Source organism: Lontra canadensis, unplaced genomic scaffold (genome assembly GCF_010015895.1).
Source record: "Lontra canadensis isolate GAN:19392208 unplaced genomic scaffold, GSC_riverotter_1.0 scaffold60, whole genome shotgun sequence".
Classification (NCBI taxonomy): Eukaryota; Metazoa; Chordata; class Mammalia; order Carnivora; family Mustelidae; genus Lontra; species Lontra canadensis.
Genome location: NW_022631054.1, coordinates 9197768 through 9222607, shown reverse-complemented (window position 1 = coordinate 9222607; position 24840 = coordinate 9197768). Strand labels below are relative to the sequence as shown.

Below are 24840 nucleotides of genomic sequence, written 5' to 3'. Positions count from 1 at the left end.
CTACACTGTTGGTGGGAATGCAAGCTGGAGCAGCCACTCTGGAAAACAGCATGGAGGTTCCTCAAAAAGTTGAAAATACAGCTACCCTACGACCCAGCAATCACACTACTGGGTATTTACCCTAAAGATACTCTCCCACCCTCTGCCTGCCTCTCTGCCTAATTGTGATCTCTGTCTGTCAAATAAATAAATAAATAAATAAAATCTTAAAAAAAAAAAAAAAAGATACAAACGTAGTGATCTGAAGGGGCACGTGTGCCCGAATGTTTATAGCAGCAATGTCCACAATAGCCAAACTATGGAAAGAACCTAGATGTCCATCAAAGGATAATGGATAAAGAAGATGTGGTGTATATATACAATGGAATACTATGCAGCCATCAAAAGAAATGAAATCTTGCCATTTGCGACGACGTGGATGGAACTAGAGGGTATTATGCTGAGCGAAATAAGTCAATCAGAGAAAGATAATTATCATATGATCTCTCTGATATGAGGAATTTGAGAGGCAGGGCAGGGAGGTGTTGGGGGTAGGGAAGGAAAAAAATGAAACAAGATGGAATTGGGAGGGAGACAAACCATAAGAGACTCTTAATCTCAGGAAACAAACTGAGGGTTGCTGGGGGGTAGGGGGGTTGGGAGAGGGTGGTTGGATTATGGACATTGGGGAAGTTATGTGCTATGGTGAGTGCTGTGAAGTGTGTAAGCCTGATGGCTCATAGACCTGTACCCCTGGGGCAAATAATACATTATATGTTAATTTTTTAAAAAGAAATTTAAAAAAAAAGTACTTGCTACTGCCAGAAGTTCCTCTCGTAGGAAACAAATCTTTCATGCCACAACTGGGGGTGAAGTTTAATTCTAAAAACTCTGGAGAAGTGGGGCAACTGGGTGGCTCAATCAGTTAAGCATCAACCAGACTCTTGGTTTCAGCTCAGGTCATGATCTCAGGGTTATGAAGTCGAACCCCTCACTGAGCCCCATGCTGGGCCTGGAGCCTGCTTGGGAGATTCTTCCTCTCCCTCTGTCTGTCTCCCCAGCCCCAGTCAAGCTCTCTCTCTCTGTCTAAAAAACAAATAAAAAACCCCAGCAGACTTATTGTCTCTTGAATTCTCCCCAATATTTCAAATCCTCTTCAAAGAGGAGGGTTTTTGTAGAAGTCATCAGGCTAGGCCCCTGAAGGTTTTGGAATTGGGCAAAACAGGACTTAGAGGAGGTGGGACTGTCAAAGGGAGTTTGGGAAACTGAAGATGGACTTAAGCTTTGAACAAATTTCCAATTGTTTCTCTCATGGCAAACAGCACACTGCTTTAGGGTTGTTTTTGTTTTGTTTTTGTTTTTCAATCATGATGCACGTAACATCCATCTCTAATCCCCTAGGGTTACAATTGGCAACACAGCAGCAGGACACAGTGTGGTTAGGACTGTGTTACAGTCAAGACTTCCCCCCCACCCTCTATCCCACCCATTTTTCCCACAGGTTACCAGCTACTCAGAAATTGAACAAGAGAAGTTAGGTAAAGGAGAAAGGCTCTCTGCCTTATCAGTTATCATCCAAGGTGGAGCATCTGGGTGGCTCAGTCGGTTAAGCCATCAGCCTTCGGCTCAGGTCATGATCTCAGGGTCCTGGGATCGAGTCCCACATTGGGCTCTCTGCTCAGTGGGGAGCCTGCTTCTCTCTCTCCTCCCCTACTTGTGCTCTCTGCTGCTATCTCTATCTCTCTCTCAAATAAATAAATGAAATCTTTAAAAAAAAATTATCGTCCTGCGGAGAGCCTGCTTCCTCCTCTCTCTCTGCCTGCCTCTCTGCCTACTTGTGATCTCTGTCTGTCAAATAAATAAAGTCTTAAAAAAATTATAGTCCACGGTGGAAGTAGGCAGGGCCTGAGATCCCCGGCAGTTACCCTAATCCCCAAAACCCTCAACTAGAAGGTGCTTTTGTAACATCCCTTGGGTAGACGTGCCCAGAGTGACACAGAGCTCCATGCTGAACTGGGGCTGCTTGTAGTCAAGGAAGAGGAGAACCCCACAGTCCCATCTTCTGAGATTCAGATAGATTATTAAGTGATTAAGAGGATGGGCTCTAGAGTCAGCTTGGGTTCCAGCTCTGGCTCTGCCATTACCTGGTTGTGTGACCTTAGACAGGTTAGTTAGTTAGTTAGTTAGTAATATAGTTGTTTGGTTTCTCCAAGTCTCCTCTTAATTCACACATGAAATGAAGCTAATAATAGTACCTATCTCATAGCTAGGGTTATAGTAAGGATTCCCAGAAAATACATGTGAAATCATTTGCACCAGATTCTAAAAATAAAAAAGCAAATGAAGTCCTTCCATCATGCTGTCACTCTGTAAGAGGGCAGCTGAGGTGGCCTGAGGAGGGGAGTCTCCCTGAAGCATATTACCAAGTTACCAATGAACAGAAAGTGGCTGTGGGAGCAGACTAACCCCGGGGAGGATGACATCAGAAGTAGGATATTCACTCTCTAGTCAAAAAGAGAAATGCAAATTAAGGCCATGGTTAGATATGTTTTGTCCTCCTTTCAAATTATCTAATATTAAAAAAAAACAAAACAGAATTATCACACATGTGGGCAAACCAACTCTCTTGTTCATTGCAAAACAACTGTCACAAGTATAAGTTAGTCAAATGATTTGTAAATATGCAAAAGTTTTAACCCAGGAATTCCACTTCCAGAAAAGAATCTTATAGGAATCAGTAAGGATGTGTATAAGGATTTGCTGGTCAGGATGCTCATCACAAAGTAATTTTTTAAAAAAATATTTTATTTATTTATTTGACAGACAGAGATCACAAGTAGGCACAGAGGCAGGCAGAGAGAGAGGGAGGGAAGCAGGCTCCCCGCTAAGCAGAGAGCCCGATGTGGGACTCAATCCCAGGACCCTGGGATCATGACCTGAGCCGAAAGCAGAGGCTTTAACCCACTGAGCCACCCAGGCGCCCCACAAAGTAATTTTTTATTAAAGATTTTATTTATTTATTTGACAGAGAGAGACACAGCGAGAGAGGGAACACAAGCAGGGGGAGTGGGAGAGGGAGAAACAGGCTTCCTGCTGAGCAAGGAGCCCTATGCAGAGCTTGATCCAAGGACCCTGAGATCATGACCTGAGCTGAAGGCAGACGCCTAATGACTGAGCCACCCAGGCATCCCACAAAGTTATTTTTCAAAAGGAAAAAAGGAAAGAGACCCAAAAGTCCATTAAAATGAAGATAGTGAACTATGTATGATACACTCTTGGAATGAAATACTATGCAGCATTTCATAATCATGTCAAAGAACAATCTTTAATAGCACTGGGAAATTTTTACTATAATCCAAACCAATAACTTTAAGTACAAAAATGCATAGTATGATACCATTTAGGGAGAAGGTGCTCAGGAAAAAAGGCAAGAACGTAGATACTAAAAAAAAAAAAAAAAAAAAGACTACGTCTGGGTGTAGCAGTGAGGATTAGGTGACCTTATATTCCTCTGTATTTTCCCAATTTTCTACCTTGAATACATATAACTTTGATGATCAGAAAACAAATACAGTGAATATTAAAAGAAGGAGGAGGAAGATCATGAGGAAGGAAGGAGAAGGAGGAGAAACGGAGTAAATTTTGAGCAAAGGCACACACAGTGCAGGAGGCAAAGAATCACAGCTGGCAGTGGCCCCCCTCCCACCACTAACCCCCAACCCCCCACCCCCGGGTCAGGGTCCACAGCCTGAAGCTGCAGCCATAGCTGCTCAGCGGGCCCTCTTCTCAGAGCTTGGAATGGAAAATTAACAAGGGCTGCTAGGTCTTTTATTTCATATATTCTTACATCGATGTAATAACCATCAGGTCACCATACTGATCTCCAGGATCTATCCTTCTGATCTGGTTGGCCAGGATGGCCCCTCCTTCCATCATGTTCTCAGTTAACATATACCAATATTATAATAATCGACATTCTATTAATGTAGGATTGAATTAACCCAAAATTCTAAATATATTTTTGGATTGCTAATATTGTTCTCTATTAACAGTAGCTCCCATTTACTATACCTATAGGTATTCTGCATATGTTGTCTTTGGTATTGATAATAACCCTGAGAAGTGGGTATTATATTCCTCATTTTACACTTGGAATAGGAAAGGCAATCATGCACACACCAGGGTATTATGCAAGCAAACTAGCAGTAGAATGTCAAACAGGGATAAATAGATGAAAGAATGAAGGAAGGCATACACCTGTAGCATGAGATACAAAATGACTTCCTCACTTTTCTGAGTGATCATCATGGAAGTCCTTTATGAAGAAAGTCCCCCTAATAAATATAAATTATGATTTCACCTTCTAAAGTTCAATATGCATACACAATTCAAGGACCATTCACACCTTAACCACATCAAGTGTTTTGGCCAATGAATACGGTTTATCTCCCCACTTATTCACATCTTCTTTCATTTCTCTCAGTGAAAGTTCTCACTGAGAATTTTATGGTTCTCAGTGTATGAATCTTACCTATGTTTTGTCAGCTTCATTCCCAAGTATTTAATATTTGATGGTATTGTTATTAATTTTAATTTCTGATTTTTCATTACTAGCATATAAAAACACAGTTGATTTTTGTACGTTGGTCTTATATCCATGATCTTGCTAGATTCACTTGTTAGTTCTAGGAGTTTTTCTGTAGCTTCCACAGGATTTTCTACATAGGTGATCACATCAGCTGTGAATAAAGAAAGTCTTACTTCTTCCTCTGTAATCTGGAGGTCTTTTATTTCCTTATCTTGCCTTATTGCATTGGTTCCTTGCCTTGTTCCTGATCCTAGCAGAAAACATTCCTTCCTCACCATTGAGTGTAATATAAGCTTTTCATGGATGTCATTTATCAAGTCAAGCAAATTCCTTTCTATTCCTAGTTTACTGAGAGTTTTTATCAGGAATGGATGTTAAGTTTTTTCAAATTATATTTTTGTATCTATTGAGATGATCAGATAATTTTTAATTTTTAGTTTGTTAATATAGTAAATTACATTGGTTGATTTTTAAAATATTAACCAACCCTGCCTTCTGGGGATAAACCTCAGTCAATCATGAAGTAGTAGCCTTTTTTCTATATCGTTGGATAAAATTTTTTAAAATGCTAAGAATTTTTGCCTCTATGTCCATGAAAGATAGGGTCAGTATTTCTCTTATACTATCTTTTTCTGATTTTGGTAATTGAGAGTAATGCTGTTGACACAGAATGAGATGAGAAGTATTCTCTCCTCTTCGATTTTCTAAAAGAGTTTATGCAGCACTGATAGTATGTCTTCCTCAAATGTTTGACGGAAATCACCAGTGAAGCCATCTGGGCCTAGAGTTTTCTTTATGAGAAGGTTTGTAACTACACATTCAATTTCTTTAATAAACATAGGCTCATTCAGATTATCCACTTCTTCTTGAGTGAGTTTGGTAGTTCGGGTCTTTCAAGAATTTGCTTCATTAAATAATTAATGTAGTAATGTCACCTCTCTCATTTCTGACATTGGTAATTTGTGTCTCTTTTTTCTTGATCAGTCTGGCTAGAGCTTTATCATTTTTATTGATCTTCTCAAAGAATCACCAGCTCTTGGTTTCATTGCTTTTCTCTAATGTTTTTCTGGTTTCTACTATATCAGTTTCTGCTTGGATTGTTATTACTTCCTTTCTTCTGCTTCCTTTGGGTTTGTCTTTTTTGTTGTTGTTTAGGTCATTGATTTAAGATCTTTTCTAATATATTCATGTAGTACTATAAATTTCTCCATAGCTATTGCTTTAGTGACATCCTACGAATTTTAATATGTGGTGGTTTTATTTTCATTATGTTCAAAATATTTTCTAATTTCCCTTTTGATTTCTTCTTTGACCTGTGGGTTATTCAGAAGTGTGTTATCTAGTTTCTAAATATTTGGGAAATTTCAAGATGCCTTTCTGTTATTAATTTCATTTTCTTAAGGATTATTTATTTTAGAGAGAGAGAGCATGTGCACAAGCATGGGGGTAGGGAGGGACAGAGAGAAAGAATCTTCAAGCAGACTCCCCACTTGATCAAGCCGGACCTGGGACTCGATCCCAAAACCCATGAGATCATGACCTGAGTCGATACCAAGAGTTGGGTGCTAAGCCAACTGAGCCACCCAGGTACCCCTCTGTTTATTAATTTCTAATTTAATTCCATTGTAGGCAAAAAACATATACTGTATGATTTGAATCCTTTTAAACTTACTGACTTGTTTCATGTGCTAGCATATGGTCTATTTTGGTAAATGTTTCATGTGTGTGTGTTTCTTAAGGTGTATTCTGTTGTTGGGTAGAGTGTGAGTAGTGTGATGTTAGATCTTAGCTTTTTTATTTTTTAATTTTTTTAGATTTTATTTATTTGAGAGAGAGGGAGTGAGCATGAGAGCAGAGAAGGTCAGAAGGAGAAGCAGACTCCCCATGGAGTTGGGAGCCCAATGCGGGACTTGATCCCAGGACTCTGGAACCATGACCTGAGCTGAAGGCAGTTGCTTAACCAACTGAACCACCCAGGCCCCAGAGCTTAGCTTTTTAATTAAAGACATGAATTTCATGGGGTGCCTGGGTGGCTCAGTGTGTTAATAAAGCCTCTGCCTTCAGCTCCGGTCATGATCTCAGGGTCCTGGGATCAAGCCCCGCATCGGGCTCTCTGCTCAGCAGGGAGCCTGCTTTGCCCGCCCCCCCCCCCCGCCTGCCTCTCTGCCTACTTGTGATCTGTCTGTCAAATAAATAAATAAAATCTTTAAAAAAAAAAGATGTGAATTTCACTCATAATATCATCTGAAAAAAGCAAAGAGTAAGTCAGTGAGAAAATTTCAAAGAATCCAATGCTAAATAAAACCAAATGGTAAAGGAAAAGCTAGTATCCTTGGTGAATGGAAGGCTAGAGTCAGATGGCTTGGTTTTAGTCCTGTCTTAGTCCCTAACTTACTATGTGACTTTGTAACTTTGAGCAAATCACTGTGTCTTAGGCCTTAGGTTTCCCATTTTTAAAATGGGAGATTCACTTACATTTGTTGAGTTCAGTGTAAATTGGAAAGTACCAAGAGGTAAACAAATGTATTTGCCCTTCAATCCAGTAGGAAATATTCTGGAACTCTACTCTAAAAAAAGAATCTAAAAGAAAAAATGTTACATGACCTCAGCAGTATTATTATAATAGTGAAAAACTGGACTATCTACAAACACATCAATAAGGAAGATGACTAAATAAATTATGGTTCATCAAGCCTATGTTTCAAGTGAAAACTAATAATAATGTATTAAAATCAAAATATGAAATAACATGTTTACAATGATTATAACTAGACTAAAGAGAGTTTAAGAAAGGAGTTGAGAGTAAGTCCCATAAAATAGGGATGGTTAATAATTAAGACGTTGGAAATACAGACAATTTTTTCTCATCTCTATTTCCTAACTTATTAATAAAGCACACTATAACAATAAAAATATGTATCACAAAACTAAATTCAGCAAAAAGTAAATTTGTGTAATTAAGGAGTTTTGATTAGATGGAGCACTAAATTCTTTTCCAGTTCTAATATACTATAATTCTGCTTCATGAAAAGGAAAAATTTTCAGTTCTTTGCTAGAAATAACTTAATTAGGAAACGTGATGCTCAAGTTTACAAAATTATTGAGTTAGAGGAGGATTAGCCAGTGTCTAATGTTGAGAACCTTCAGAGGGCAGAGTAGTGGTGAAGGAGAACCATGGTATTCAGTGCACATTTCCAAGTCTGATGGGGAGAAGAAACCTAAGAACAGGGGAGGAAATTAAAGATGGTAGTGGGGAGACAGGATAGAAGAAAATGATTGGAAATAGAAAAGGGTGAACAGATAGTGGGTGGGAGTCTTCATCATTGGCTGTCAAGATGCCACCTCTCGTATAAGACCCCCATAGTACAGCATGTCCCCCAAGTACACTGCTATATGTAAATATGTATTTTTTCATTGCTGTATCAGAATTCTAATTTTTTTTTTCTTTGTACTCATCCAACTTCAAGGAACTAAAATCTCTCTTTTCTCACTATGTCCCCAGTCATGGCCTCAAATTCCCTCAGACTTTGTGAGCCTCTCACATGCCCTCTGAGATAGGATTTTCCTGCCCTGACAGGCACCCACCAGTCAGTCAGCTCCAATTCACCTCCTGGATAGCCCCATAGTATTTCAGCCATTTAAAAAAAGTTTTTAGGGGCAGCTGGGTGGCTCAGGCTGTTAGGTGTCTGGCTTCCGCTCAGGTCATGATCCCAGGGTACTGGGATCGAGCCCCACACAGGGAGGATCCCTGCTCAGCGGGGAGTGTGCCTCTCTCTCTCTCTCCCTCTGCCACTCCTCCTGCTTGTGCTCTCCCACTCTCCCTCCCTCTCTCTCACTCAAATAAATAAATAAATCTTTTTTAAAGAGGTTTTTATTAAATAAAATGTATTGCTTTCTATCCTTATTGTAGAAAATCTGGAAATTACCCCCCAAAATGGTTAAAATTTTAAAAATCATTTGTAATCCCTCCACTCAGAGATGTTTCTTCAAATATTTTGTCCATGCCTGTGTATTATTATTTTTTTAAATTGGACCACACTGTTGATATTTGCCAGTTTTCCCAAGTACTACATTATGTACATTTTCCCATACCATCAAATATTCTTTTAATGATTTAAGTATTCCATCATGGATATCAGAGAATTTTTAAAATGATTCTACATTTGTAGAATATTTATGTTTTCAACACGTTGTTATTATAAGCATTGCTACAATTGATAATGCATTGAGGACTAGAGTTAGAAGTCTTAGCCCTAATCTTGGTTTAGTTCCTAACTGTTGACTCTGTAACTTTAAGCAAGTCACTTAAACTCTTGGGCTTTGAGTTTCCCATCTTCAAAACAGACTCTTAATGTGCACTACCAAATTGCCTTCTAAGAATTGTCAAATTTCAAATTGTCAGATCAAAGTTAGGAAATTGCTTGTTTCCCACAATCTTGCCATCACAGGGTTTTATGTTTAAAAAAAAAAATCATTGTCATTTTAATGAGTAGCAAAATGTATCTCTTTTAAAATAATTAATGGTGTTTTATTTTGATTTATATTTCTTGATTACTTAATTGTTATTTGGACTTTGTCAATTACCTGTCTAAACACTTTGTCCATTTTTTAATGTGGGCATTTGCCTCTTTAATGGCTTGCAAAATTCTTCATATGGTAACAATTTTTTTCTGCTACACATGTTGGAAACATTTTGTCCCCAGGCACTCATTTACATTTGGGTTTTTAAAAGTTTAATTTCAAGCTTTGCGCAGTGGCAGTATCGTAGCCAATGAGGTTTATCCGAGGTGCGATTATTGCTAATTGAAAAAGTTTAATTTCAAAACTTTTAAGTCAGGAAAAAAACACACAATGGAAGTTCCCTTGACAGCTTCAAGCAGACTAAGACTAGACGCTGAAAATCTGCAGATGATCAGTGTAAATGCACACAGTACAGGACCCAGCTAATAATAAGGGTTAAATAAATGATAGCTTTCATAATTAAGATTGATAACAATACTACTTCAATGAGAGTCTTTCGTCAAGACCCTCTTGTCCAGCCCCCTTGGTCACTCATCCTTTTGTGCCCGTTTCCCCTTCCCCCATTTCATCCTTTAAAATGTGAGTGACGACAAGGCGGATAGTTTCTCCAACGGACTGGAGGATCCTCAGACAGCCAAAGACAAAAGAATGAAGAGAAGAGAGAGGGAGAAGGACTCACCACCTTTGGAATCGAGGGCCCTCTGTCCCTCACCAGCAGAGCTGGAGTCTCCAAGCTGGGAATGCTCCCTCCGGCCATTCAGGAAGATGAGGCACCGGACAGGGACATCAGGAAGGCCATGGAGGTGAGCCTGGGAAGATTTCACCTTTTTATTCGAAGCCCAAAGCCAGGGGCTCCCCTAGATGTCTCCTATACACCAACAAGCCACACCCTGCCTGTCTGCTCCTGATAAAGGAACAGAGCAAAGAGGAGGCTAAAAGCGAGGGAACATTCCCAGTGCCACCCAGTGTAAGGGAACTTTGCCCCTCAGCCCCCTTTCCCTCCCAAGCTAACTGCGTAATGATTCCCTGCAATATGTTTTGATCCTATCATACTCTTTCGGACAAGCTTGCTCCCCTTTACTTCCCATATTAGAGTAAAATTGAAGATTGGTTTCAAAGACACCCACCAATTAGCTGCCTTCTTTAACCCACTACCTTTATCTCCAGCTGCACCCCGACGTGTGTTTTCTGACAAACAGACTTGCTTACTGTCTCCCAACATGTGATAAACCCTTTCCTGCCTGGCTTGCTTTCATAATATCCATACCTCTACATTCATAACATCCATAATTGTATCCTTAACAATGCATTATGTATTTTTGACCTTTATACAGATGGAGCACATTGTACTTAATTCCCTGTGATTTTCCTTTTTTCACTCAACCTTAGTTTCTGAGTCTAGCAGACACCTGTGCTGGCCCACACTATAGGCCCTCAGCCCCGCCCCCCACCCTTGCCCCATTGTGGCAGGAGGAAGTAGCTGAAACTTGTAGGCGAGCTGCCAGCAAGCCACCTCAAAGGCCACAGTGTCTCTTTGCTTATCTGAATCTGGCCTCTACAAAGGCTGGGAAGGCTGTTCAACCTGTATGCAGCCCAGGAGTTCAGGAACCTTAATACCCCAGGGGATAAACTGGGCAGTGACAGGCATCAGCAGAAAATGCTCTAGCCTCACACCTCCGGAGGGACAGTTCTGAGCTGTATTCTACACGACACCTCAGAGAGTTCCCAGAGGGAATGAGCTCAGTAACCCACAGACATCAGTAGTTCAATAATGCAATTTTAGCACTTTTTCTTCCTTTTCTTCTCACTTACCATTTCTGATTCCTGGGATCACCTCCTTTATTATTATTATTTTTTTTAAGATTTATTTATTCAACACAGAGAGAGACAGCAAGAGAGGGAACACAAGCAGGGGGAGTGGGAGAGGGAGAAGCAGGCTCCCCGCTGAACAGGGAGCCCAATGCAGGGCTCAATCCCAGGACTCTGGGATCATGACCTGGGTCACTTAACGACTGAGCCACCCAGGCACACCCTGATTCCTGGGATCACCTCCTAAGTAAACTCTTGCACAGAAGGACTCAATTCATACTCTCCTTTTTGGTGGGGTACAGATTAAGATACCAAAATTCATCCAGATGGATTCACAGAGCTCTGGTACATTCATTCCCCACTGTGTGGTAGACACTGTAGGAATATGCCAACATTTCGTCCATTTCCTCATTGATAAAAATGTGGTTTGTGTCTGGGCTTTGGCTTCTACAAACAGAGGCTAGGAACATTTTTTTTTTTTAATTAACATATAATGTATTATTTGCCCCAGGGGTACAGGTCTGTGAATCATCAGGCTTACACACTTCACAGCACTCACCATAGCACATACCCTCCCTAATGTCCACCACCCAGCCACCCCATCCCTCCCCACCCACCCCCCAGCAACCCTTAGTTTGTTTCGTGAGCTTAAGAGTCTCCGATGGTTTGTCTCCCTCCCGATCCGGTCTTGTTTCATTTTTTGCTAGGAACATTCTTTCCTGGTTCACATGTGCAAGAGTTTCTTTAAGACAGCCATGTGTGGGGTCTGTGGGGTCCATGAACTCCAGGAGCTCCTGAGACCCTTTCATGAGGTCCCCTGGTATTCTTATGTTCACAATAATACTAAGCTGTTATTTATTTTTTCGTTGTGTTGACATTTCATCTGCTCCTGTGGGCTCGAGAGATCCCAATAAAAACAGATAGTTCTCATGAGCTTGGTAGTGACATTAAGGATTAGTGATTTTTTTGATGTTGTGTAATGAAATGTGTCAACATTTGAAACATCTGCCTAAGTCCGTGAACCAGTAACTTCCAAATGGTTAATGCATATCTTGACAAAATCAGGCAAAGATAAAAGATCTATTCAATATGCAAGATACACCAGTGAGTGGGTTTAACTGTGGCAGAGTATGAGAAGTTCGCTGGTGTATTATACATTTGAAAGTTGCTAAGAAAGTACATCTTAAATGTTCCCACCACAACAAAGGTAATTTTGTGACAGGATGGAGAAGTATCAGCTAATTTTATGGTGGTAATCATTTCCCAGTGTAAGCGTATCAAGTTTACAAGTTGTATACCTACCTGTCAATTATATCTCAATCAAGCCTAAAGGGGAAAAAGACAAGAAAAGTTTACTGGTATGATTTTAGATCCTATGCTGCAGTAACCTTTCAGAGACTACCACTTGCCAAGTTTGGCTATATTATCAAAGAATATCCACAATTATCTGAGGAGGTGATTGAAATGCCTCTTTTCCAGTTACATCCACTTCAACCACACAGCCTACTGCCACAGACCAAATGCAAGAGCCCATATGAGAATCCAGCGGACTTCTAACCAGCCAGATGCTTAAGAGATGTAGAGATATGTAAAACATTGCCACTCCTCTCACTAATTGTTTTGTTTCAGAACATAGCTGTTTCTCATATAACATGTTGTTTATGTTAACATGTGTATATGTTATGTTTATGTCATGTTTATGTTAACATGTCTATGTTAACAGAAGTGTTTATGTTAACATGTGTATTGTCTTCTTAAAATTTTTTAATTTAAATTCAATTAATTAACATAGAATATATTATTAGTTTCAGAGGTAGAGGTCAAGTGACTCACCAGTTTTATGTAACACCCAGTGCTCATTACATCACGTGCCTCCTTAATGCCCATTACCCAGTTACCCCAACCCCACCTCCCTATTATTGTCTTTAAGTGAAGTAATAATTATATTGAAAACTTCTTACTTCAATTTCTACTACGGAAAATTGCAAAAAATATAACCCATATAAGCTGAAGCTCTTTAAGGTCCTCAATAATTTTTAAGGTACACACAAATACACACACAACTACATACATCATGCTATCACTACACCTACCAAAATTGGCAATAATCCCTTGATATTATTTGATATGCAGTCTACGTTCGCACATTTTCAATGATGTCAAACATGTCTTTTTACACGTGGTCTGTTAAAATCTGGATCTAAGCAAGATACACATATTACGTTTTCTGGTTAAGTTCCTAAAGGGTCTTTATTCTATAATGATCCCTCTGTCTTCTTTTAATTTTAAGATTTTATTTATTTATTTGAGAGAGAGAGAGAGAGTGCATCAAAAAGGGAGAGGGAGAAGTAGGTTGGCCACTAAGCAGGGAGCCTGATGCGGGACTCAATCCCAGGCCTCTGAGATCATGACCTGACCTGAAGGCAGTGGCTTAACCGATTAAGCCACCCAGGTGCCCCCCTTTGCTCTTCTTTTAAAATTTTTCTTTATACTCTTGATTGTTGGTAAAACTTAGAAATTTGCTGGGGTGCCTGGGTGGCTCAGTGGGTTAAGTCTCTGCCTTCGGCTCAGGTCATGGTCTCAGGGTCCTGGGATCGAGCCCCGCATCAGGCTCTCTGCTCGGCAGGGAGCCTGCTTCTCCCTTTCTCTCTGCCTGCCTCTCTGCCTCCTTGTTGTCTCTCTCTGTGTCAAATAAATGAATAAAATTCTTTAAAAAATTAAAAAAAAAACTTAGAAATTTGCCTTGTACTATGTCCTATATTCTGGATTTGGCTGATTGCTTTCAAGTGGTATTATTTAATTTATTTCTCTAACCATGATATTTCCTGTGAATTGGAAACCTAGAGGTTTGATTAGATTCAGATTCATTTCTAAGCTCTGTGACCTGGGTGAGAGTCTAACTTCCTGTGTCTCAGTTTCCTTACCAGTAAGAATGGTTAACTACCTCATTGGGATGGAGTAAGGATTAAATTAGTTAAAACATGTAAAATGTTCAGAACAGTGCTTGACACCCAATATATGGTAGTTATTATCATTACTTGAGGAAAGCCTCCAACTTCAAAGCCAAAGCCAGAGACCAAAATAAACAACAAAGACAATCTAGGAAGTAAAAGAAAATAGCAGAAAATTACAATTGATGTCCTCAGAAATATGAAATAAGAGAAGATCCTGAATCCACAACACAGAGCAAGAGGTTTACCTAAAGGAAAGCTAGGGAACCAGGAAAAACTCTTGGAAATTAAAACTTTATAGCAGAAACTAAAACATTCAAGAGAAGAGCTAGGGGATAAAGTTCAGGAAAATCTCTTAAAAAGTAGAATAAGCAAAACCAAGAGATGGAAAATGAGAAAGAAAAGATTTTTAAAACAAGGAAATCTATCATAGAGAACATCTTCCCAAAGCCTACACATTTCCTGAGTGCCTTGCACAATGAACAAAAAACTTACCTTGGCATATCATTATGAAGGTTCAGAGTACCAAAGATGAAGGAAAAACATATATCCTAAAAAATTCCAGAAAACAAACTCACAAACAAAAATTATAGAGGACGTGATGGAAATCAGATTAAATCGACCTCTTCAGAGTCTAGCCACGTGAGAAGCTAAAGAACAATGGATCAATGCCTTTAAAATTCTGAGTACGATTTCCAATCTAGAAATCTGTATCCTGTCAAGCTGCCAAGTGTGAGAGTAAAATAAAGCCATTTTTAGACAAGCAAAGTTTCAAAAATTTACCTCCCATGAACTCCTTCTGGGGAGGTTACTGGAGAATGTGCTCTTCTAAAATGAGAGAATAAATCACAAATGGAAGATCAGGAGATTTGGCACCAGGGAGTAAGATGGGAATCCCCAGGATGTGGTTAGGGGAAATCCTAGGACAACAGTTGGACAGTGAGGCCAGGATGGAGAGAGGAGGACGGGCCCAAGGAAGGATGTCTCCAAGAAAAAAAAAAAAGACCCTGAAAGATCACCAGATTCATGTGACCAGATCAAGAGGTGTTTTACAGTCCAGATGGAAATTTTGGGGGCAGAATTAACAGAAGAATTAACAATAGATGCATAATTAAGTGAATGGGAAAAAAAGGAATTTTGGACTCTAGGAGGGAAAAGTTGTTCAATAAAGTGAAAGGAATCTTAGTCTGGTATACAGCTTAAGTGTAAAAATATTCCATAGTCATACTAATGGAAACTTTGGCTCAGCTAAGTAGGGAATTGTGCACACTGGCCAAGTCTGTTGGTGGTCACAAAAAGACAGAAAGATAGATACAGAGGTTGATAGATAGATAGATAGATAGATAGATAGATATCATAAACTCATAGAGGAAGAACAAGGAGGGGACTTTCATTCCCTCCAGAATCCAACCTCACTTTCCTGATGAAGAATTCCAAACCAGTGTCTCCACACCTGTACCTTTCTGGAGTTAGACAACTTCTTGCCACCTCTAAGTGTAAACTAACTCTCTCTTAGGTATACACGCACCCTCTACCTCAATCCTTTCCCAAGCCAACACAGCATACCTTCATTCCTAAAATTGTCTCCACTATTTTTCCAAATATTCTCCTTTGGCTTTTCCACTCCTTCATACCCTATATCCAGTCTGTTTTAGTTGGCTTTCTAAAGCCTTCCAAGGTTCCTGCCCTGTTTCCAGCCGTAATATAGTATAATCTAATCTGACTATTTTTATTATTAACAATAATCCAATCAACATTAATATAGAAGCTTAAAATAATATTTGTTAAACATTCCTCAATTAAAAGAAAGTATAAATCTTGCTAAAGTGTAAGTATTCTTTGTAGAAATTTTTTAAAATACAGAAAGGCACAAAGAAGATAAAAATCCCCTCTGCTCTTAGGGTGCCTGGATGGCTCAGTCAGTTAAGGCATTTGACTCTCAATTTTGGCTCAGGTCATGATCTCAGGGTTGTGAGTTGGAGCCCTTCTTTGGGCTCCACCTTGGGTATGGCCTGCTTAAGATTCTGTCTCTCAGGGCGCCTGGGTGGCTCAGTGGATTAAGCTTCTGCCTTTGACTCAAGCCATGATCTCAGGGTCCTGGGATTGAGCCCCGCATCGGGCTCTCTGCTCAGCAAGGAGCCTGCTTTCCCCTCTTTCTCTGCCTCCTTGTGATCTCTGTCTGTCAAATAAATAAAAAAAATCTCAAAAAAAAAAAAAAATTCTCTCTCCCTCTTCCTCTGTGCCTGCCCCTGCTTGCTCACTCTGCCTCTCTCTCTCAAAAAAAAAAAAGAAAAAAAAAGAAAAGAAAAGAAAATACCCTCTGCTCTCAAAATAATCTGGATTTATGTTTTGCTATGTTTTCATACATCCTCTTTCCTGTATGTATAGAATACTTTTTTTGAGACAAATGCTGTGATTATGTTGTATGTTCCGCTTTGTAACTTTTTCATTTAATAAAAATGTTTTATTATGTCAATAAATATTCTTTTATGTCATTTTAATGGCTGCATAGAATCCCATGTCAGCTATCCTATTGATTATTTAATCAACTCCTGTTACAATTATTTTGGTTGTTTGCAGTTTTTTTTACGCTGAAGAAGAGTGCTATCTCTGGGGCGCCTGGGTAGCTCAGTGGGTTAAGCCGCTGCCTTCGGCTCAGGTCATGGTTTCAGGGTCCTGGGATGGAGCCCCACATCCAGCTATCTGCTCCGCAGGAAGTCTGCTTTCCACTCTCTCTCTCTGCCTACTTGTGATCTTTCTCTGTCAAATAAATAAATAAAATCTTAAAAAAAAAAAAAAAAGAATAGTGCTATCTCTGATACTTTGGATAACCTAGAAGTGGAATTGCTGAATAAAGGTTGCGCTTTTTCAATTTTTGTGGTTAAAAAGAACCCGTAATATAAAATTTCCCACCTTATTTAAGTGTAAAGTACAGTGGTATTAAATAAATGCATATTCTTGCGCAAAAGATCTTTAGGACTTTTTCATCTTACAAAACAGAAACTCTATATCCATTGAACAACCTCCTGCTTAGCATCCATCAGTTGTTTCAATTCTTGCCTGATTCTTAGAGGAACAGAAGTAGGGGATCTGGAGGACATGTCCTCTCCTGGATAGGCCATTGTCCTAGCCTGAAACCTAGCAGAAGTACTTGCCCCGATACTTACTAGCTGTGTAACCATGGACAAGTCATTTAACTGCTCCGTGCCTCTCTTCCCTTATCTGTAAGATGGGGATAATAACATGTTATTACACATGTATATTACTGGACACATTTATCAAAAGGAATAAATGAGTTAATAAATGTGAAGCTCTAAGAACTGTGCTTGCGATGTCATAGGCTCTGAAAAGAGGCAGCTATTGTTATTATTTTTTAAAGATTTTATTTATTTATTTGACAGACAGAGATCACAAGCAGGCAGAGAGGGAGGCAGAGAAAGGGGGAGGGGGCTCTATCCCAGGACCCCGAGATCATGACCTGAGTGTAAGGCAGAGGCTTAACCGCCTGAGCCACCCAGAGGCCCCTGTTATTATTATTATATCATTATTATTAGACTGAACAAGATTTCTGTTGTCAAAGCATTTACCTACCATTTTCTTCAATCCTGTTCTAATCAATGAAAAACGATAGCCAACTATTTTAATTTGACAAAATAATTGTAAAATTCTAATTGTAAAACAACTGTAACTATAAAATGATGTATTATCTGTGAGCTTGAACGTTTCTCTATACTTATACTGGTTATTTACATTTGTCCTGACATCCTTCTTTAAAGTCCCGTGGCCGGCAGGACTTCACTTGCTGCTCCTAACAAGCTCGTAGATCAAGAAGGCGCAAATCACCATCCCTGCTTTTCGAAGTAAGAAACTGAGGCCCAGAATGTCACAATTCTCATCCCAGGCTTCCCATCTCACCCTTCAAAGCCTAGCAGCTGCCCCACAAAATGTTCCCGAGAACTGCACTGTTAAACCTCCCCAGTCCCAGAGCCCACGCTCCGGAAAGACAGGAGACGCCCAGATGTGTTTTCTGCGCACGCGCAGCCCCCAGGGGGCGGGGCCTCAGAGCGCTCCTGTTTTCCGCCGCCGCCCCGCCTCCCGGCCCCGCCCCCGGGTCACCGCCCCGGCCCCGCCCAATCCGAGGCGCGGTGGGCTAGCGACTCCAGACCCGGAGGTAGGGGAAAGCCGGGGTGTCCCACGTGGGGTCTTGCCGGCGACGCGGCGGAATCCCGGAGTACCGAGACGGGGCGGGCTGGCGCCGACTCCCGACCGTCGCCCGCCGCCATCTTGCACCCGGAGAGGGCAGCGGCGGGCGGGGGAACGTCCCCTGGGGCCGGACTTGGGCCCAGGGCGGGCTGTGGCGGAGGGCGGGCCCGGGCGGGGGCGGGCGGGGGCGGGCGGGGGCGGGCGGGGGCCCTGCGGCCGAGCGGGGCGGTAACTGTCCGGCCGCGGGGAGGTGGGAGGGCCTGGCCCTGAGGCCGGAGACGGCGCGAGGCCCGAGCCTCCCCGCTGCCCCGCGCCGGGGTTGGAACTGGCTCGCCCCTCGGGGCCGCGGTGTCCTCACGGTTAGAAGAGCCAGGCCCTGTCGCTTGGTCCTCACGCGAATGGGCTGTTGTCCCATTTTGCAGACACGAAACTAAGGCTCAGAGTAGAGAGAGGATTCTAATTTAGTATTTAAGTATCTTAGTATTTAATATCAGGAGAAAGTTTGCCGCACTGCCTCCCGTCTATTAGTTTTATTCATTTCTTTTTCTTTCCTTAGAAATTAAAAATACAGAAAAAAAATTTTTAAATTTCAGAAAAATAGGTATTAAAACAATTTGCCCAGGGACACCCAGCAAGGTCATGGCGGTGGGTTCAACCCTAGTCCACCGAATCCAGCGCCCTTTCCACGGGGCCACTCTGCCTCATCTGTCAAGGGAGGGGGCTGAACTCTGGGATTAGTGAAGGGAGGGACTGGAAATTCTTTTTCTTTGCTGTGCTTTCTTTCTTTCTTTTGTTAATCAGTCAGTCTCTTCTGCACCATCCAGGTCAGAGCTAACAAGTGTTCAGAAGTTAAGTCATGGATCAACCTACGCGGAAAGAAAAATCCAAAGTTAAAGAACCTGTCAGCAGAGTTGAGAAGGCCAAGCAGAAATCAGCCCAGCAGGAGCTGAAGCAAAGACAAAGAGCAGAGGTGAGATTAAGGAGGAGGCCTGTACACCTGTAGTCTGCTGGAGATGATGCTGGAATAGAGAATGAGAAGAGGGGAGAGCTGTGGGGGGCGTGCTACCTGCCTCCCAGTATAACAGCTCTTCTCCCAGGAGATCAGTGAGGTTCAGGATGATGAAGTGACAGCCCAGAGTCACATGCCAGGTTAGTGTCAGAACCCTGACAGTCTCCAGATGACTTCTGGTGCAGAGCTTTTGTGGAAGAAAGAAAGGAAAAAGAGAAGGGGCATGGAAGGGAGGGGTCAGAGTGAGACAACCAAGTGTTGGACACCCCCTAGCGCAGATGTTCAGGTGTTGGCCTGGAGAGTAGCTGCTTATAACCAGAAGTAGAGGCCCAAGCTCTACACCCACCAAACCTGTTTCTTTGTGCAGTCAACACTTGGGATCAACTTCAGAATGAAAAGCTAAACTGCTCACGCTACCCGTGTGGCACCACATCCAGACATGTATTTTTATTTTAGTATTTATTATCAGAAGAAAGCTTGCTGCAAATTTTTCCCTCTTTCTAGGCATTTTGTTTCCCTTTTGAGAAATTTTAAAATACAGAAAAACAAAATATTAGAACAAACACCAGGGTACTTAGCATGTCAGATTGGTAGTGGTTACTATTTTGTCCTATTCACCTGGAGCCTTTTAGATAAATAAAAATTACATATGAATTTAAAGTCCTCTTTGTCCATTTCCTGTCTTATACCCTTTTTCCCTCTCTGTGGACGTCCACTATAACTTTTTATGCTTTTACACTCATATATTATTAGATATCCTTGAGTAACATATAATATTCTTTTTATGTTTTAAAATTTTACATTAATTCTGTTTTATTTTACATTTTGCTTACATAGGTTTTTTAGAACTGTTCATGTTAATATAATCTAGTTTATTCCTCATCACTGCGTATAGTAGTCTGTTTTATTTTTATTTATTTTTAAAGATTTTATTTATTTGAGAGAGAGAGCAGGGAGCCCCACGCAGGCTTCCATCCCAGGACCCCAAGATCATGACTCGAGCTGAAGTCAGACATTTAACTTACTGAGCTCCCAGGTGCCCCAGATTTATTTTTATTGTTTAGGTTTTCATTTAAATTCCAGTTAGTTAACATACAGTGTAATATTAGTTTCAGGTGTACAAGACAGTGACTCCGAACTTCCCATATGGCACCCAGTGCTCATCACCCATCACACCCATCCCTCCCACCTTCTGGTAACCATCAGTATGTTCTCTGTATTCGAGAGTCTGTTTCTTGATTTAAGAAACTAAATAAATAAGATGCGCCTGGGTGGCTCAGGTTGTAAGCGTCTGCCTTCAGCTCAGGTCATGATCCCAGAGTTCTGGGATCGAGCCCCCACATTGGGCTCTCTGGTTGGTGGGAAGCCTGCTTCTCTCTCTCCCACTCCCCCTGCTTGTGTTCCCTCTCTCGCTGTGTCTCTCTGTCAAATAAATAAAATTTTTAAGGGAAAAAAAAAAAAAAAAAGAGGGGCGCCTGGGTGGCTCAGTGGGTTAAAGCCTCTGCCTTCAGCTCGGGTCATGGTCCCAGGGTCCTGGGATCGAGCCCCACGTCAGGCTCTCTGCTCGACAGGGAGCCTGCTTCCTCCTCTTTCTCTGCCTATCTCTGCCTACTTGTAATCTCTGTCTGTCAAATAAATAAATAAAAAATCTTTAAAAAAAAAAAAAGAAAGAAACAAAACAAATGAACATAGAGGGGTAAAGAGAGAGAGATACAGTCGTCCATTTTACGAATCTAGTATATTTTCTCCTTCCTCCAGTGATGAACATTTAAATTATTTACAGTTTTTTCGCTACTACAAACATTGCTGTAGTGAAAAACTTAGATGTCTCCTTTGGCACTGTGCTATCATTTCTGTGGAGCATACATGACTAGAAGTAGATTTACCGTGTGTATTTCAGTTTTACTAGACGTTGCCAGATTGCTGTCAAACGGATTGTACAAGTGTGCGGTCCCATCAGCAGTCTAAGAGGGTTCTCATTCCTTACTTCTCCATCTTGATAGTGGCCAACTTTAAATTTATGTTGATTTGATCCACCTGTAAAACTGAGCCACTGTGCACCTGGCACTGTTGCCCAGCCTGAGATACACGAGTGGACAAGGCAGAGAAGAATCCCCACCTTCGTGGAGCTTGCATTCAGTGCGAAAGGCAGACAGTCAGTATAATAAGTAAATTGAATAGTGTGTTCAAAGTTAATCCATAAACTGAAATCCACCTTTGGATTAAGACAGACCATCTGAGAACTGTGGACATGGATCCTAACAAATCATTCTCCCCTTTCCTTCACCTTCCCCTCGCCACCTGGATCCAGGCCCCCCGATAATTGGACTGCATTGCACTTTGGGGAGCAGTTGGAGTGTTGTTGTAAGAAACAGCCTGAAGAAACCGTCCCTTGCGCACACTGTAGGGATAAATATGAAGGACATTCTCCGTGTCCTTACGGCATCCTTCTGATGAGGTTCCACAGGTTAGATGTCTTAGTCTGACTCCAAATTCCAGCTTGTCATGAACCCCAGTTCTTCCCATGGGACCTCGGACAGGATGCTTCACCTCTCTGCACCTCAGTGCCTCAGTTCCCCCTTGCAAAACAAGGGTGATGATATCTACCTCAAAGACTGTTAGGAGGAACAGAGATGCTGTGTGTAAAGCACTCAGCAAATGGCAGCCGTCCTCAGCAGGAACCATGGGCTTCCCAGCAGTTGGCCTGCTTTGATTGGGCAGACTCTGGGTGGAAGGACTGATTGTGTTGATGGTGACGTGCCAAAATGGAATACTGGAATCTAATATTGGAATATTGCCATGTAATACTGCCAGGCACGGGGCCCGCTTGCATGCGCTTGACCACAGGTGTCCTCACACCAAAGCTGATTGTTGCTAATCCCATCCCGACCTTTGTAAGTCGTGCCTGGCATAAGGCAGGGAGGTATAAATATAAAATAGGTGACTTTGTGACGTAGAAGATATTATCCTCACTTGGAAGCACAGAACCCCTAGCCCCTCAGGGATGGAGGGGTAGACTGCGAGCGAAACACATCTGACCTTGGGCTGCTGCCGTTGGCTTTATCTGTGCTGCCTGGAATGTGATCTCCTAAGATAGGAATGTGACAAGACCCTTGTGGGGAGGAAGACACACGGTTTGCATTCAGTTCTACATAGATGCCGCAGTCCAGAAAGTTAGATAAGTGGGAGCATCTTGAGGAGTAAATGGAACAGAGGGCGCATGTGGCCTGCATTTGACGCAGTTGAACACCCTTTCCTTCCTGAAAGTCTTTCATTCCTTGGCTCAGACCTGCTGACCCATTTTAAGTCTCTTTTTTCTCTGCTTATTCTGTTTTCCCTTCCACCAGCCTGCCTTCTGGATCTAGAGGTCTCCAAGGAGCTACTTAGTTTCCCTCTCAGTCCCCAGTTCAGTCACATGCAGATTAAAATGCTCAGTAAAGCATGAATGGAAGACGCAGAGGTTCTAATGCTTATATATTAGAAGTATATTCACATATATATGATGTTTAAAGCTTAAGGAAGATGAACAAAACCAACACCCTGTGTGCCACCCAACTAAAGAAATAGAATGTGACCAGTAACTTGGAAGCTCCTTGGGCCCCACTGTGGTCCTATCCCCAACCCTTCCCACCAGCAGTGTCCTCGTTCCTTGATTTTATGCTGATTATACCCTTGCTGTTCTGCACTAATTTAGTATTTCTCTGTGTACCCCCAAGTAATATTTTGCAGCCTAACAGTATGCTGTCTAGTCAGGCATGTTTCTGAATTTCATATATGTTACCATATTCTGTGACTGGCTGTCTTCACTCAGCTTCTTTTCTTTTTTTAAACTATTCAGATCTGTTTGTTTATGTGTTTTCATTATGGTAAAATGTACATAACAGAAAAGTTAACCATTTTAACCATCAGTGTTAGCTTTTTGAGAATCATTTGTGTTGTTTTTGGAACTGTTTCCATCACTGTGGAATTCACCTTTTCCTTAAAGATTATAGGATCTTACCATAGTAAGAAAAAAAAAATGGGGGCGCGGATTATAGAATCTTTCAAACTTTCTATTTAGTCAATTTTGATCATTTTACTCTTTCTAGCAATTCATTTCATTTCGGTTTTCAAACTTATTGACACAAAGTTCATAATATTTTTATTTAATCCTCATTATATCAGTAATTATTCTTCCTTTTGTATTATAATAATGTTTGTTTATGTCAACCTTTTTGTCTTGATGAATCATGTCAGAGATTTGCAGGATTTTCTTTTTAGTATTTTCAAAGAACCATCTCGCAGGGTTGGTGATCCTCACACATTCAGTTGCCTTTTCTGCTCTTTATTTTGTGTTTTCTATTTGTCTCACTTCTTGGGTTCTTTTTTCCCCCTTTCTTGTCTTTTCTTAAACGAATCAAGTTATATCACCTACACAGAAACACACTCCTTCATTTTTCCCTTCTACAAATTGAAAAGTTTTCTGATGTTTCTGCTCGTTAATAGGCAGATTGATACCACAAGGATACAGAAAGGTGAGGAATGAGGTAGATACCCTACCTTTCACCTGAGAATATCTCTTGCAGTTTTCATTCCATCCCCACTGCCTACCCTGCGTCATATTCTTGCCGCCTCCTCCCTGGACTGTTGTAATGATGCCTAGGTGGCCTACCATCTCTTCTTCCCCTTTATCCCTCACATGGTCTCCAGTTATCTCTCCCCAAGCAGAGATCCCATCAGGTTGTCCCTAGCACACTAATCTTGCTGGCTCTCCGGAGTCTGGCCAAAGTCCAGAGGTCATGGAATGGCATTTAAGGCTCCTAACGCACTTGTCACTGTCTCCAGCTCCCCGAACTCTTTAATATCCTTCATATAGGCATCACTGAAGTTTCCAGAACTAATCCTGTACTTCTCCATTTCATTTGTCTCATCATACTACCCCCTGGCTGTCACCTCCCATGTCCCTTCTGCAGTCTCTTATTTGTTCAAATCCTCCTGACCCTTTAAAAGCCAGATCAAGCCACCGCATCTCTCCTGATTCTCCGGATGGAATTAGCATCTGCCCTTCTCCCTCGCCTGCGTCACTGCTGCATTACTGGTATTTCCAAACGTCACAGCCTGTGGCGTCTGAGGACAGGTGGAACAGCTGCCGCTCGCACTAACAGATCGTTTTCTCTGCTTCAGATCTATGCCCTCAACAGAGTCATGACAGAACTGGAGCAGCAGCAGTTCGATGAGTTCTGTAAACAGATGCAGCCTCCTGGAGAGTGAGCTGTCCCCGCGCACAGAACCAGACAAGCCCCCCCGAGGCTGGCTTTTTCCATGTGGTTCCTGTTTCCCTGAGATGGTCCGCTTGGAACCTTACAGAACTAGACAAGAAGATGTTTGCATTATTCCGGAACTGGGATAAATCTGAACTTCCCGTATGTCACTTCTGCTTCACTGGTTCCTTCAGTCTGAATTGGCCCAGTGCTTGCTGAAGAGACTTGTTTCGTTCTTATATGACAACAGATTCTTTTTTTTTTTTTTTAACTTTTTTCTATTGCTTGAGAAAAATCAGCATTTCTCATGAAACTGTAGATCTTCTCCAAAAATATAAATAAAATACTAAGAAAATGTCTGTTTGCTCCTCCTTTAGCTTGGGGTGCCTAGCCACAGAAAGCGGCGCCAGAAAGAATTTAATAGGTAAGACAAGTTGAGGTGAGCGGAGGGAACCCTTTCTCCTTCAGGAGGGAATGGAAGGGAGGAGGTAAGAGAAAGAATGTGAGTGTTTCTAGTGCTCATTCTTGCTGGGACCAAAG

The 24840-nt window shown here is 41.4% G+C and overlaps 2 protein-coding genes and 1 pseudogene across 4 annotated transcripts in view; 2 read left to right on the top strand and 1 right to left on the bottom strand.

The window, feature by feature from the left end:
• The window catches only part of ERMAP (erythroblast membrane associated protein (Scianna blood group)), a 29996-nt gene extending 12952 nt beyond the window's left edge, over window positions 1-17044 (bottom strand). The window contains exons 1-2 of the mRNA XM_032877495.1: window positions 17016-17044; window positions 9768-9897 (exon numbers count right to left, since the gene is read on the bottom strand). Of these exons, the coding sequence (XP_032733386.1) occupies window positions 9768-9897; window positions 17016-17030 (145 nt within the window). The 5' untranslated portion in view covers window positions 17031-17044. The remainder of the gene's footprint in view (window positions 1-9767; window positions 9898-17015) is intronic.
• On the top strand, window positions 9310-9395 carry LOC116879434 (annotated as a pseudogene).
• An 881-nt stretch (window positions 17045-17925) lies between the features above and the next one.
• On the top strand, window positions 17926-24659 carry SVBP (small vasohibin binding protein). Of its 3 annotated transcripts, none has more exons than XM_032877492.1 (3): window positions 17926-18019; window positions 18876-19021; window positions 24224-24659. In XM_032877492.1, exons 2-3 carry the CDS (start codon window positions 18908-18910, stop codon window positions 24308-24310), a joined length of 201 nt encoding a protein of 66 aa, XP_032733383.1. In that variant the 5' UTR covers window positions 17926-18019; window positions 18876-18907; the 3' UTR covers window positions 24311-24659. The 3 variants fall into 3 exon arrangements, with proteins under 3 accessions (XP_032733383.1, XP_032733385.1, XP_032733384.1); XM_032877494.1 differs by lacking the exon at window positions 17926-18019 and adding an exon at window positions 18401-18491 and having other exon boundaries at window positions 18874-19021; XM_032877493.1 differs by lacking the exon at window positions 17926-18019 and having other exon boundaries at window positions 18653-19021.
• Window positions 24660-24840: the final 181 nt, after the last annotated feature.